Source organism: Ailuropoda melanoleuca, chromosome 4 (assembly GCF_002007445.2).
Source record: "Ailuropoda melanoleuca isolate Jingjing chromosome 4, ASM200744v2, whole genome shotgun sequence".
Taxonomy (NCBI): Eukaryota; Metazoa; Chordata; class Mammalia; order Carnivora; family Ursidae; genus Ailuropoda; species Ailuropoda melanoleuca.
Window position 1 is genome coordinate 129,188,193 of NC_048221.1, and position 13,621 is coordinate 129,201,813.

At 35.8% G+C, this 13,621-nt stretch overlaps 1 protein-coding gene across 8 annotated transcripts in view; it reads left to right on the top strand.

Annotated features, from left to right (window-relative positions):
• Positions 1-13,621, top strand: part of PUM2 (pumilio RNA binding family member 2) — a 95,890-nt gene that overhangs the window by 62,059 nt on the left and 20,210 nt on the right. For 6 of the 8 annotated variants that reach the window (XM_034659860.1, XM_034659862.1, XM_034659863.1 and 3 more), the window contains one exon: positions 2,493-2,729. The exons of the other annotated variants lie outside the window; for them this stretch is intronic. In XM_034659860.1, coding sequence (XP_034515751.1) covers positions 2,493-2,729 — 237 coding nt within the window. The remainder of the gene's footprint in view (positions 1-2,492; positions 2,730-13,621) is intronic. 8 annotated transcript variants of the gene reach the window in all.

Genomic DNA, 13,621 nt, shown 5'->3' on the forward strand with positions numbered 1-13,621 from the left:
TCCCTTATTTATAGTCATTGCTTATGCAGTTCTGACTACCAGTCTGGGTGCCTCTGTTCACCTTGCTTCAGAGGGCATTAAGTTGTCACTCCTGGATGCCAGTACATAGTCTGTCATCTTACCCTTCCTCTTGGACATTTTGTCAGAGTTCATTCAAGTGCTGCATGTGTGTACTCTTAAAACAGGTCTACCCACTGCCATTTCCCATGATGGCAATCCCATACTTCTATGAAATCTAAAATGATAGTGTGGTTATGTGCACATATACACACATAGAATCAGACACACAGTCATTCTCTTACCTATATGATGAAATTATTAACACTTATCAGTGTTAAATACCCCAGTTTGTAACAGTCGGCTAGGAAGCTTAGCCATTATCATATAATAATTAAATCATCCTTTCTATAACCCATTATTTAGAAAGTGTTGGAAATTTGTAATTTAACATTTTATGCACAGTTGACAAATGATTAGTGACTCCATTGTTGGTCTAGCCTTTTAGATATTTTAGGTATACTCCGTTTCATATTTCATAGTCACGCTGTTGCAGATAATTTAAGTGTATAGTAAGGAGCCAGATTGTTTGGGTTTAAAATAAAGCTATTTCTGGATTACTTTTAAATGTTTGGCTTTGCTTTTCCTTTTTAAAGGAAAATAATATTGCATGTGTCAAAACTATGGGGGTTTTTGGTTATTTGCCAGGGGAATGACAGTGCTGCTGCTCTCAGTAGAGAGCTGTTGTCTTTTTCCTTGTCAGTTAAATTGTTTTCTAAAATAAATAGGAATTTTAAATATAGCCATGTTCTAGAACAATCACTTTGACAGTGTCCTTTTAAATTAGCATAGTTAATGTAGCATATGTTCACAATTTTGCCAAAAGCAACTCAAGAAGTATTTATTACATTAGTGTTTATATTTGGTTTTACTATTAAAATGCATATAGTTATATTGATATTTCCCTGTTATCTTAAAATGTGCAGTTTTTCATAAAATATGATCAGTCTTTCAGAAACCACACTGGCTGGTGTAAAAGGTTGACTTGTGTTTTAATATTTTGCCTCATACTATTCTATGAGCCTGGTATTTTTCTTTTATAAGAATCTTGAATTTGGCAAAACCAATGTAATTGTTTTCTATCTGTATTATAAGCTTAACTAGGTCTACCCATCATGTGCTCTGCTTAATTTTTCTCTTAATTTTTTTGTTATACCCTAATGACCTACTTATAATTGACTTGTGATTAGAAAACCGAGAGCTAATAGAAACTTTAAAATTCTCTTGAAAAATGTTACCATATTGGTCCGAATATGGAACTTGTTCTTTAAAAACTTACAAGAAATGTAATATGAAATTCCCTTAGGTGTAAAAGGCATTCAGTTAAAAAACAAAAAAAAAGGCCAGTGTTCAGAAATAGGAAAGAAGCACTTGAAAATGTGGCCTCTGAGACTTAAGAATTGGGAGTTTGGGACAGCCCTTTTAAACACTTGCTAAAGAATTTGATTATCCAGATGTGTCGATTAACAGATCTTGGCTTATTTTTTTGAGCATGCATCATTACATGGTAATGAGATTCTACCATTGTTTTATGATTTTGCGGAGTACAAAAGGAAAAAAGGACTAGAAGGTTGAATTTAGGATAAGTAAAAAGAATTTAGTTTGTAGTTCAGTAAGCGATGTATTATGAGAGAATTGTGTATTATCTAAGGGAGAAAAAAGGGCTTACCAGTCTTCACTTGAGTAAGGGGCTCTAAAACTAGTAGTAGAATCTTAGGAATGGAAGATCCCAAGGGTAAGTGAAAGCATCTCTTTGGTGTGATAACAGTAATGAGAGCTGTTAATTTTCTAAAAGGAAGTTTAGTTTTCCATACCTGTTTTGTAACTTAGTTGTTGAAGGATAGGGAGAATGTATAATGTGAAAAGTACTGAGAAGTTGTCATTTATATTTCACAACTGACTGATATTCGGGCCAATATGGACTTAAAGGACTATGGTTTGAACACAAGCTAGAAGTCAAATTAAAGGTGAATGGTGAGGGAAATGTATTAATAATCTGTTTATCAGTGTAATCCTTTCTTGGCATTGAGTTGAAGTCTAAGAACCTGATTCCAGAGATTAGAACACTACCAAAATTTAACCTTACTGGAATTTAATCTCTAGCGTCTCCTAAAGCAGATACCTTACAATTTCAGGGTTTATAAATCATACCAGGGTATTAAAGCACAGTAATCATATGTGTCAATGGTAAATATGTGTGAAATAATAAACATATGAGTGCTCTGTTAAGTATTTGGTTACTTTATTGGGGTGCATTTATACCCTTTTATGATTAATAAGTTAGTTTATATAGTTATCACAGTAATTATCTTCTCCATAATGTTTCTAAAAATAATTATTGTGATCACTTCTGTTATTTCCCAGCAAGAGTTGGGGATAGGTTTTATTCAGTTAACACATGTATGTAATTAGGGTTTTTTTTATTTCTTCTTCAGTTGGCAGTTCTGCAAGTAGTAGTGCCACAAGGAGAGAGTCTCTATCTACTAGCTCTGACTTGTACAAAAGATCTAGTAGCAGCCTAGCACCCATAGGGCAACCATTTTACAATAGTCTGGGATTTTCCTCCTCTCCAAGTCCAATAGGCATGCCTCTGCCAAGCCAAACTCCAGGACATTCACTTACGCCACCGCCATCACTTTCATCACATGGATCCTCATCCAGTTTGCATTTAGGTAAAAAAAAAAAACCAAAACCCTTTTTATTTGTATGTATACATGTAAGTGTGTTTGTGTGTGTGTTTATAATATATGTAAAATATTTAATGTTGGATAAAACATGCCAAATTGCTTTTGCTTTTAGATTATAGCCTTTTGAAAAAGTTCTACTTTCGTGAAAATTCAAAGTGAGGGTCTAATGTACAGTAAGGTAAAGACCCCTATTGTATCTTATGTTTCTTTTATGAAATACAGTGGTGTGTTTTTTCTTGTCTGTGCTTTTGATTTGTGTGTGTTTTAGATCATCTGAAAAGTCAACTGTTGAAACATGATAGTAAAAAAAATTTCACTGTCGCAAGTTTTTGCACACCTAAAGGAAAACATGAGTCACATAGTTACTGAACTTCAGATAATTTAGTGTAGTACAATGGTTTTTGCTTTGGCCTTTGAATGCCTGGCCATTTTACCAAAGGTTGTATCAGGGTATATGAACTTAGCATGTTTGTGAGTTAAGAGTCTTACGGGTTTGGTCCATATACTCTTACTTTTGAATATGTCATTAGTTTAAGGGAAAAAAAATGTTTTAGGCTTATTATACCTTTGAATTTGGAGCATTTAGAACTCTTATCTGTATGTTAAAATTGCCCCCCACCCCAAGATTATTGAGATGGTGATTACCCTTTTCCCTCTCCAGGAAGTATTTATTCATGTAGTTAACAGAATATTTTTAAGAGATTTTGGATATCAGAGGCCGTGTATGAATGCCTGTCTCTTCAAGGAAAGTATTTCATTAAAACTAGATTTTGAATTTTTTGTAATTTTAGTTAACTCAAAACAGATTCTTTTTTTTGATTTTTATGTGCTTGGAAAGATTTAAATCAGCTTGTGATTTAAAAAGTAATGTTGCTGTTGTTAGCAAATGTAAGTTTAGTGATTATATTTGATCACCCCAGTCATAAGGGTATAGCAGTTTTTTTCTAAAGTTCATTAATACATAAGTGTCCATGTAACAAAGGGATCTTTTGCAGTGATCATTGTTCAGATAATGTCAGTTGAAGTGGCCTAGATTTTTAAAGGCCTGTCCTGTGCCCCAAATTCTGGGTCCTTGCTCTTTGTAGATATTAAATATATACAACTATTACTTTATTTGGGTGGGGTCCTAAGATTTCCTGTACAGCACTATTTGTGTAAACTTACCAGTTTTTAGCCTGAAACCTTCGTTCATTTATCATCTTTTCTTGGTCATAGGAGCTGCTCAGTTCCTGATCTCTATTATTTCTACTCAGACCCACTCACTCCCACCACCCCCGTGTAAGACATGCGTTTGAAACTTTGAAATGGACCCCAAAATTTGGAACATAGCAAGCCTAAGAATAGGACTTTCATAATAGTTTTGTGTTTTATTTGTTAAAAATTATATTTGTCATGTCCTGTCCTTATATAGGTAAGTTCCAGGTCAGATTCCTGTCAACTGTTACTGCTTATGTTGTGCTTTAGAGCCTGTAAAGATGGCATTAATTATTCTGCATAGCTTGCTTAGAAATTAGAATATAAATGAGTTTTTAGATGTATCTATAATTAAACAGCAATCAGGATATTTTTCTTCAGACTGTAAAGAACCCAGCTGTGTAGATGCTTAGGGAAGAAATTCTTGTCAATTATGAGAAATAATCATCACTTGGGCCAGCATTTCTACATTATAGCCTGATACTTTTGTACCCAAAGTTAAACTCCTTAGTTTAGCTTCAGTTGGAAATCTGATATTTTAATAAACCTCTGATTGGAATTATCTGTAGATGATTTTCTTTTGTAATCTCCCAATTTCCTCTAGTTTTAGTTGTAGTATGACTGGCAGTGTTGTTAACAAGGACCATATAGATCCTACCAGGTTGAAATAATTTAATAGATTTTATAAATTTGCTCTTTACATAGTATTCATGGAATTAATCTATTCTTTGCTTTCATCTGATTGAATCACAATACAAGGCTCTCTGGTCTAAGAAAATACTTCAGATTGTATATCCTTTAGGTGGATTTCTTCATGCATCAGGTTATCAAGGCAGCTGATTTAGAAAATACCTATGGAAATTAATTTGCATATCCATTTTTAGAAATAATCTTACTCAGCTCACATATTAAGATTATTAATATCATGAGGTAGGAGTTCTCAGTTTCATTATAATTGGTTGGAATTAATAAGTCCAGATTATTGTCTTTTGAGATTTTCAGACAGATAACCATTATAGTTATTGATAGGTCCTCCCGATACCTACATTATACATTATAAAAATATTGAATGACACACTTTTTTTTCCCCCCAAACCAGCTCTCCCTTTGCTAGTTGTCTGATTCACAGAAAGGGCCTAATAGCAACATTGTGTGCTTCTGTCTTTCCAAAAAAGATGTTTCATTTTTTAAAATAGTTGTCTTTTGATCAATGTAAGTATTTTCAGCTTATGACCACTATTCACTTTTTCATTAAAGAACAAATATTTCATTTGATACGTTTTGGCTGTTCATTTTTTATGAACTAAAATATTTCTGGTTTGTAAGTTTGTTACTTTTTTAATATATTGAAGTCAGAAACATGAAAAATTTTTATTCCTCCATTTCCTAGTACAAAATTTCTAAGAGATAAAATTCCTTAAAAACAAAACCACAATATCATTTTTTTTTTTAAGATTTTATTTATTTATTTGACAGCCAGTGAGAGAGGGAACACAAGCAGGGGGAGTGGGAGAGGAAGAAGCAGGAGGAGCCCAATGTGTGGGGCTCAATCCCAGGACTCTGGGATCACGCCCTGAGCCAAAGGCAGATGCCTAACGACTGAGCCACCCAGGTGCCCCCCACAAAATCATTTTTTAAAATTAATAATGTCGTATTGTTCTGTTTTCTCTAATTGACATTTTTAAACGTCTTTTTATGGGTCCTTATAAGGCCCCATACATTGCATTTGTTTGATATGTCCTTTAATCTGGAGCCATTCCCCCTTCCTCTGTTTTTTCTTTCCATTTATTTGTTGAAGAAACTTTGTCCTGTTGAATTTTCCACATTCCTAGCTTTGGTGATTGCTCCCCCATGGTAGTATTTAATGTGTTCCTCTATTCCTTGTATTTCTTGTAAAATAGAATTAAATCTAGAGGCATGGTCTTACTATTGTTTGTTGTTTGCTGTTTTTGGCAAAATGGGTTCTGTATTCTCTCTGTTGGACCATATCAGAAGACACGTCTCTGATTGTCTCCGTTGTGAGCTTGTCAGCCTGATCCATCTAATGGGGTAGCAGCCGTGGATCTTTGTCTTTTTTTTCAGAGGTTGCAAAGTGATGATACTCTAATTCTGTCATACCATCAGCACTTATTAGCTAAAAGTTTTTTCTATAAAAAAGAACTTCTATCAGTTGTGAGGTTACCCTGGAATAGTTCATATAGGAGTCAGGATAATGCTTGATTTCTTTATTTTCTAACTTTGAAAATAACTTTTGAGAATGAGTTGATGCCCTTTCAATTTCTGTATTTAACCCGTGTTCTTTTAACCATCATTGATAACTTGTAAATTGATGACTTTTAGGGTAGTTGATAAGTTTTAGTCCATTGCAGTCTGAGAGACATCAGTTTTATACCATTCTTTGATCCTAATATTTTACCATCTGAGGTGTATGGGTGGCTCAGTCAGTTCAGTGTCTGCCTTCAGCTCAGGTCACGATCCCAGGGTCCTGGGATTGGGCCCTGTGTCAGGCTCCCTGTTCAGTGGGTAGTCTGCTTTTCCCTCTCCCTCTGCCCCTCCCCCCACTTGTGTTCTCTCACTCATGTGTGCACGCTCACTCTGTACCATCTTTGGCTGTTTGGAGCCCTTACAATTAATTCGCTTCCATTTGAGTACAACTTTTTAAAAGTAGCACTTAAGATACTGGCAATCAGAAACAAGTGGGAAAGAACAAGGAAAGAGAAGAAATTTAAAATTAATGGTTTTTATCTTGAAATGCAAAGAGCAATGTCATACTCTGTGCTTCAGGTTAAGTGTTCTACATTAAATGAATTATTTTTTCATGTTTTCTTGATCTGTAGAGATGGGGAAAAATCTACCTTCAGTTGTTTCTTTAATCATTCTCTCTGATAGAAGTCAGTATCTTATTTTGAGGTACTTCATCTCTGTGTAAAAACATTAAATACTTCCAGTATTATTTTGTTGTTCTTTTTGAAGCTAGCTAACGAATTCTTTCCTTCTCTGTTTCTTTTTCCTTTTCTAGTTAGCTTTTAAAATACATTAGTGATTTCTGACTTACTCTAACCTTTATGCTCATAGTAATCAGATTGATAAGCAATTTCCTGGGTATAAAGCAACATTCTGTATTTATATTTAACTTAGGACTTGACAAACTGATGGCTTATTCCTTGTACCTTTTCATTTTTGAACTGGTTTATGTTTTTCTTAAGAAAGGGGTACTAAAAAGTGTAATTCAAGCTTTGAGCTCAGTGAAATTAGTTTATTAAAAGGTGGCTATCAGTTCTGACAATTCATTAATGTCTTATATTTAGTATGGAGTATAATATATGGAATGTATGTTATGGATTAGAAGAATTTTATAACCTATTTTCTCTCTCTCTCTGAAAATTTTATTAGAGAGCGAGAGCGTGGCCGGGGCGGGGGGGGAGAAAGGGAGAAACAGACTGTTTACTGAGCAGGGAACCTGACGTGGTGCTTGATCCTGGGACCCCGAGATCATAACCTGAGTCGAAGGCAGACACCTAACCAGCTGAGCCACTCAGGCATCCCACCTATTTTCTTTTCTAATTGCAGAAAATTTTATATTAAAAATAGGCAGAATAAAATTAACTGTTAGGATCATTTTTCCTATTAAGTAGAAGTTAACATCTATTAAAATTGCTAAACTTTGGCAGATTTTGTCAGCTCCTTCTCTTTGAAATGTTTAAAAATTAAAACAAGTATGACCAAATTGGTTGTAAGACAATGTGCAGTTTTTCTGAGTGTCATATGCGGCCCTTAAAGCAGAAAACAGTATAAATTATTTTGAAGGTTTCATTAAAAGTACTATTATCCTTTAAGTAATAGGTTCCCTATAACTGAATAGCCTTTGAATAGTTTTCTAAAGCACCTTCATATTCATTATTTCATTTCATCCTAATTCTTAATGTAGACTGGCTGAGCAGTATGGCCATGAAAGATAAGAAAAGTATAGGTCTTATAACCCAAGAGATTTGCCCAAACCAGTAAATGATGGAATTGAGGCTAGAATACCATTTGATTCCTGATACTATCCTTGATTTTTGTTTTTCTGTTCTATAATAAACTGAACAAGTTTTACAAAGTGTATAAATAATAGTATTCTAATCAGCCTCCAAAACCGTCTACCTCACAATGGCGTAGGTCATATTTTTTTTAATTGTATATAAGATTACTAAACTTCTAGATCCCTTTCTTTCTCATTTTAGTTATTCTTGAGAAAGTCCAAATATATTATCTAATCCATGCAGTAGGAATAATATGTGTTAATCATAAGTCAGGCCACTCAGGAACTGGCTATAGGACAGCATATCCAGCTCTCAAAAGAATATTATCTACAGGTTTTCGTGGTGATGTTAAATTAATGCACAGCTTCACAGCCTTTGGTGTGTCTAAGTCATTTATTTATTGATGGGTATGAAATATTCTGTGAGGAAATCCCAAAATTATATTATTACTCACGGAAGAATTTATTTTGTTTCATTTCTGTATACAAAGTTACTGATCTTAGTTCTAGTTTGGAATTACAGTGATTGATTTTTGCTTCTGTGTTTTTAATAACAGTATCTGTGACTTTGTGATTCTAATGACTAAGAATGTTTTCACCAGTTAATTCAGTTAAGACCATCTCAGGTTTTAGGGGCGCCTGGGTGGCTCAGTCGTTAAGCATTTGCCTTCGGCTCAGGTCATGATCCCAGGGTCCTGGGATCAAGCTCCGCATCAGGCTCCCTGCTCAGAGCCTGCTCAACGGGGAGCCTGCTTCTCCCTCTCCCACTCCCCCTGCTTGTGTTCCCTCTGTCGCTGTATCTCTCTGTCAAATAAATAAATAAAAATCTTAAAAAAAAAAAAGACAATCTCAGGTTTAGAACTAGCAAATACTTGATCTGAGTCAGTGGTTCAGCATCAGAATCACTTGGAGCACTTGTTTAAAATACAAAGTATGAGGAGGTACAGTTTTTGCTTTCACAGTGATTGTAGGGATTCTGTTGATATTCAGTACCCAGATGCTAAACTTCTATAACCAAAAAAAAAAAGGATTTTATCCCACTGAAATTTCCGATATCACCCACAGGGAGAGAGATACCTTGGAAGGAAATAATTCATTATTTACACATGACCTTATTCTAGTTCACACTTTTTAACTTATAGTTCCTGGATCCTTGGGTGTTCATATGAACCTTTGACCTTGTCCTCCATCATCTCCCTAATGCCTTTTTTTCTTTGTACCTTCTTCCCTTCTGTTTATCTGAACTCTGCTTGCCCTTGCATATTTTAAAGTTTTGGGAGTATTTGGGGCGCCTGGGTAGCTCAGTTGGTTAAGGTCTGCCTTTGGCTCAGGTCCTGATCTCAAGGCCCTAGAATCTGTGCTCAGGCTCTGTGTGCTCAGCAAGGACTCTGCTTCTCCTTCTCTCTCTGCCCTTCTCCCCCAGCTTGTGCGCTCGCACGCTCTCTCAAATAAGTAAAAATCTTTAAAAAAAGAAAAGTTAAGGAAGACAAATAAATGGATGAACATACCGTGTTTGGGGGTTGAAAAACACAGTGTTACAGAGGCAACACCTCTCTTCAGGTTGATGTGTAGATTTAGCAGTCTCAAGAATTTTTCAGGCTTTTTAAAGAAGTTGACAAGCTGATTTAAATAATGTAAATGGAAAGACAGAGCTCAGAATGGTCAAGACAATCTTGAAGAACCAAGTTAATGTCAAAATTTATTGTAAACTTACAGTAACTAAACTTGTGATATTGGCACAAGGATAAGTAAACCAGTGGAATGGAGTAGCAGATCCAGAAATAAACCTGCTCATTTGTTACCTGATTTGTGCCCACCATGCCACTCTGGCATATTTAGGAAGGATGGTCTTTTTAGTAAGTTGGACTGGAGCAATTAGATATCCAAATAGAGAAAAGTGAACTTTGACTCCTCTTACACACTGCACACACACACACACACATACACACACACATATGCTTTATTCTCAAAGAAATTAAATAACTTGCTTACAGTCACAAAGTTAGTAAAGAACAAAAATCTTGAGCCCAGGCCTGGCTTATTCCAGTATGTCACACTGCTTCTCAAAGAATGCTATTTTCCTACTATCTGTCTGAATAAATAAATATTCCCTAAGTTTAGAATTTTTGTGAATTTGTAATAAAATTGTGGTAAAATATCATTTAGCCTATTGTGAGTTGGTGGGAAAAATGAGTTTGAATGTTAGTATATTGGCTGCTTTATGTTTTTTTACTTGTTAACAATTGACTTTTATTCCAAATAAAATTATTTTTACCTTAATCTCTTAAAATATTTTATAACTAATTTTTAAATGAAAACTGATGACATAGGGTCTTTTTCATGTGATATTTTACATAGAATAGGAATAAGCTTAATTTATACTGAGATTAATCCGTATTATATGTTAATCTTTCGTGGGTAGTTTTATTGACCTCCATTTTAGAGTTTTTGTTTCTGATCAAAAATTTTACTTAATTCATTCAGCCAATAAAGAATACCTACATTCCAGACTCTGCTTGACTAGAGATACTTCGTTAAGGATAAAGACACCATCCTTACCCACTGTCATGGAGTTTATAGTGTTGTGTTGAATGTAGACATGTATACCAGCACTTACAATGTAATGATTGTAATGCTCTTACCTTATTGCACTTTAATTCCATTTTGTAAAAACACCGTCTTCTCCATTATAATTACCATCTTTCCTTCATGGGTGTTTTTTGTTTGTTTTTTTGTTTGTTTTGTTTTTTGTTTTTTTGGGGTACCAAATTTACCACAGACTGGACTTTAATTAGAGTTACTTCGGGGATTATTTTAGATTAGAATCAAGAAAGCCCAGGCCTGCCTTTCTCCACAGCTTTAAGAGTGTTCAGATCTCAACAAAAGTTTGGGTAATCGAATTTGAGGATTTTTGTTTCTTTGTTATTTTATTGATGAATCTATACTTGGACATAGGCTACTTTTGTGTTTGGTTTTTGGAAATGAGTTTATTAGGTCTAGGTTTTTCTGGGTTAAATGTATCTTTCACAGTACCTTCCCAGTTCAGCTGTCCCCACGAGTATAACGACCCCATCGAGAGAAAAGTAGTGTGCCTATGTTTGTCTAGGATCAAAAATTTTCATTTACCCCATTCGGGGCAGCTGGCCATGAAATTACAACAGGAATATTTTAAAAGAAATGCAGATGTTGTATGTAATCTGATGGTTTGTTAACTGTCACCAAAAGTATTAACCAAAGAGAGGAATTGAGGTCAGATTTGAGAGGGTGGTTTGAGATGTGCAGGGAGATAGTTTTCCCCACATGTCTATATCAGGCAGTCAGTGAAGTTCACCCCACTACTTAGGATTTGGGGGCATAGGCAGTTTTTAAAGTGTTCTCATTTTCAACAGAGAGGTAGTTTTCACTGAAGATTAAGGTTCAGTCAATTTTTGAAACCAAACAAAAACTAGCCTTTTTGTTGGAATAATGGAAATCAGCAAGTGAGTTAGTGATAGAAATGATGTAATACTAGTCTGAAGACTGTAGTTCATATGTTAAAAACTCAAGTCTGTTTAAATGCTCTTTGATGAACCAAGGGAAGGTTATCAAATTATCTTTTGTCATGATGGTCTCCCTCTTTTTATTTTTAGAAAGTTTGCACCTAACTAGAGGCTAGAGGGAGGTTACTTACTTTTAGAAAACAATTACAAGCGGTAGAAATGTAAACAACAGATTGTTATTTTGGTTTGTAGTTTGCATCTAATGTTTGCTTTATATATTGTCGTAAGATGGACAACTTTAAGGTTGCATACCAGCTGTGTTCATGCTTTTTAAGTCTATTAAAAATGATGTGGAAGACTATGCTTTTAACGAGAATTACATTGGTTTTTGGGGCAGCTGGGTGGCTCAGTCAGTTGAGCATTGGACTCTTGGTTTCATCTCAGATCATGATCTCAGGGTTGTGGGAACAAGCCTGGAGTCAGAATGCAGAGTGTCTCCTGGAGATTTTCTCCCTCTCCCACTGCCCCTCCCCCCTGCTCACTCACTCTCTCTCTAAAAAAATAAATAAATAAAATCTTTTTTGAAAAAATCACATTGGTTTTTAAACTCACTGAAGCCTCGGTTCTTTTTCCAGTAAAATTTTTGTGTCTTTATATGGGAAATACATAGTAAATAATGATTAGAAAAATTTTATGTGATTTATTTCCCGTAATTTGAAGTATATCCCAGATTTAAGAACACCATATGGTGTTAAATGTTCTTCATGAGTTGTAGCGGAATGTAACTAAAAGCTTTAAGTGAATTATCGAGAGTAATAATAATTAAAAAAAAATGCCTGTCTGATTATTACTTATGCATCCTTGAGTAAGGTATTTAGCTTCTCCAAGCCTGTTGTGTCACAAGTAAAATGGAGATAATTTCTTGTCCCATAGGGTTGTTAAGAAGATAGCATATGTATTAGTTTTCTGGGGCCGCCTTAACAAACTACTACAAACACAAATTTATTGTCTCACACTTCTGAAGGGTAGAAATCAAATCAAGGTGAGGCAGAGCCATGTCCTTTTGAAGACCAAAGAGGGCAGTCCTCCCTTGCCTCTTCCTGGCTCCTGGTGGTTGCTGGCAAACCTTGGCATTCCTTGGCTTATTAGGTGCATCACTCTCATCTCCGCCTACCTCATTATGTGACGTTCTCCCTGTGTGTGTCTGTCCTGATTTTCCTCCTCTTAAAAGGACACCAGTTCATTGGGTAGGGGCCCATCCTAATCCAGTATGACCTCACTTTAGCTTGGTTACATCTGTAAAGACCCTATTTCCAGATAAAATCAAATTCACAGGTACCAGGAGTTAAGAATTGAAATATTTTTCTGGGAGACTCGTTCAACCCAGTATAGGCAGGCTGCCCTCTGGCTCCCCTGATTCATGTTTGGCCCACATGGAGAATACATTCACCCAAACCAGCATCCGCAGGAGTCAGAACCTATCCTCCCATCAACTCAAAGTCTAAAATCTCATCTAAATAACTCAGAAAAGTCCAAATTTCATCTTCTCTTTCAGGTGAGACCCTGAATATGGTCCATCCTGGGACAAAATTCTTCTCCATCTGTGGATCTGTGAAACCTACAAAACAAGTTACCTGCTTCTAAAATAGAGTAGTAGGACAGGCATAGGATAGATAGTCCCATTGCTGAGGGGAGAAACTGGAAGGCATGAAAGGATTACCAACCAGTCCAAGCAAGTCTGAAAGCCAGCAGGGCAAATCCTATTTGTTACAAGGCCTGAGAGTAATCATCTGTGGCTTAGATGCTCTGTCCTCTGGATCTTTTTTTTTTTTTTTTTAAAGATTTTATTTATTTATTTGACAGAAATAGAGACAGCCAGCGAGAGAGGGAACACAAGCAGGGGGAGTGGGAGAGGAAGAAGCAGGCTCACAGCAGAGGAGCCCGATGTGGGGCTTGATCCTATAACGCCGGGATCACGCCCTGAGCCGAAGGCAGACGCTTAACCGCTGTGCCACCCAGGCACCCCTGTCCCCTGGATCTGCTGCCCCACCCCTCTAGCCTCTGCACCTGTGGCTCTGCTTTCAGAGTCATTCTTCATTTTGTCCCATCTCTCATCCTTTCAGGCCAGACTGGCAATGTTTCTGTTGACAAATTCTTCAAAACATTGTTGGTCTGTCATTAAT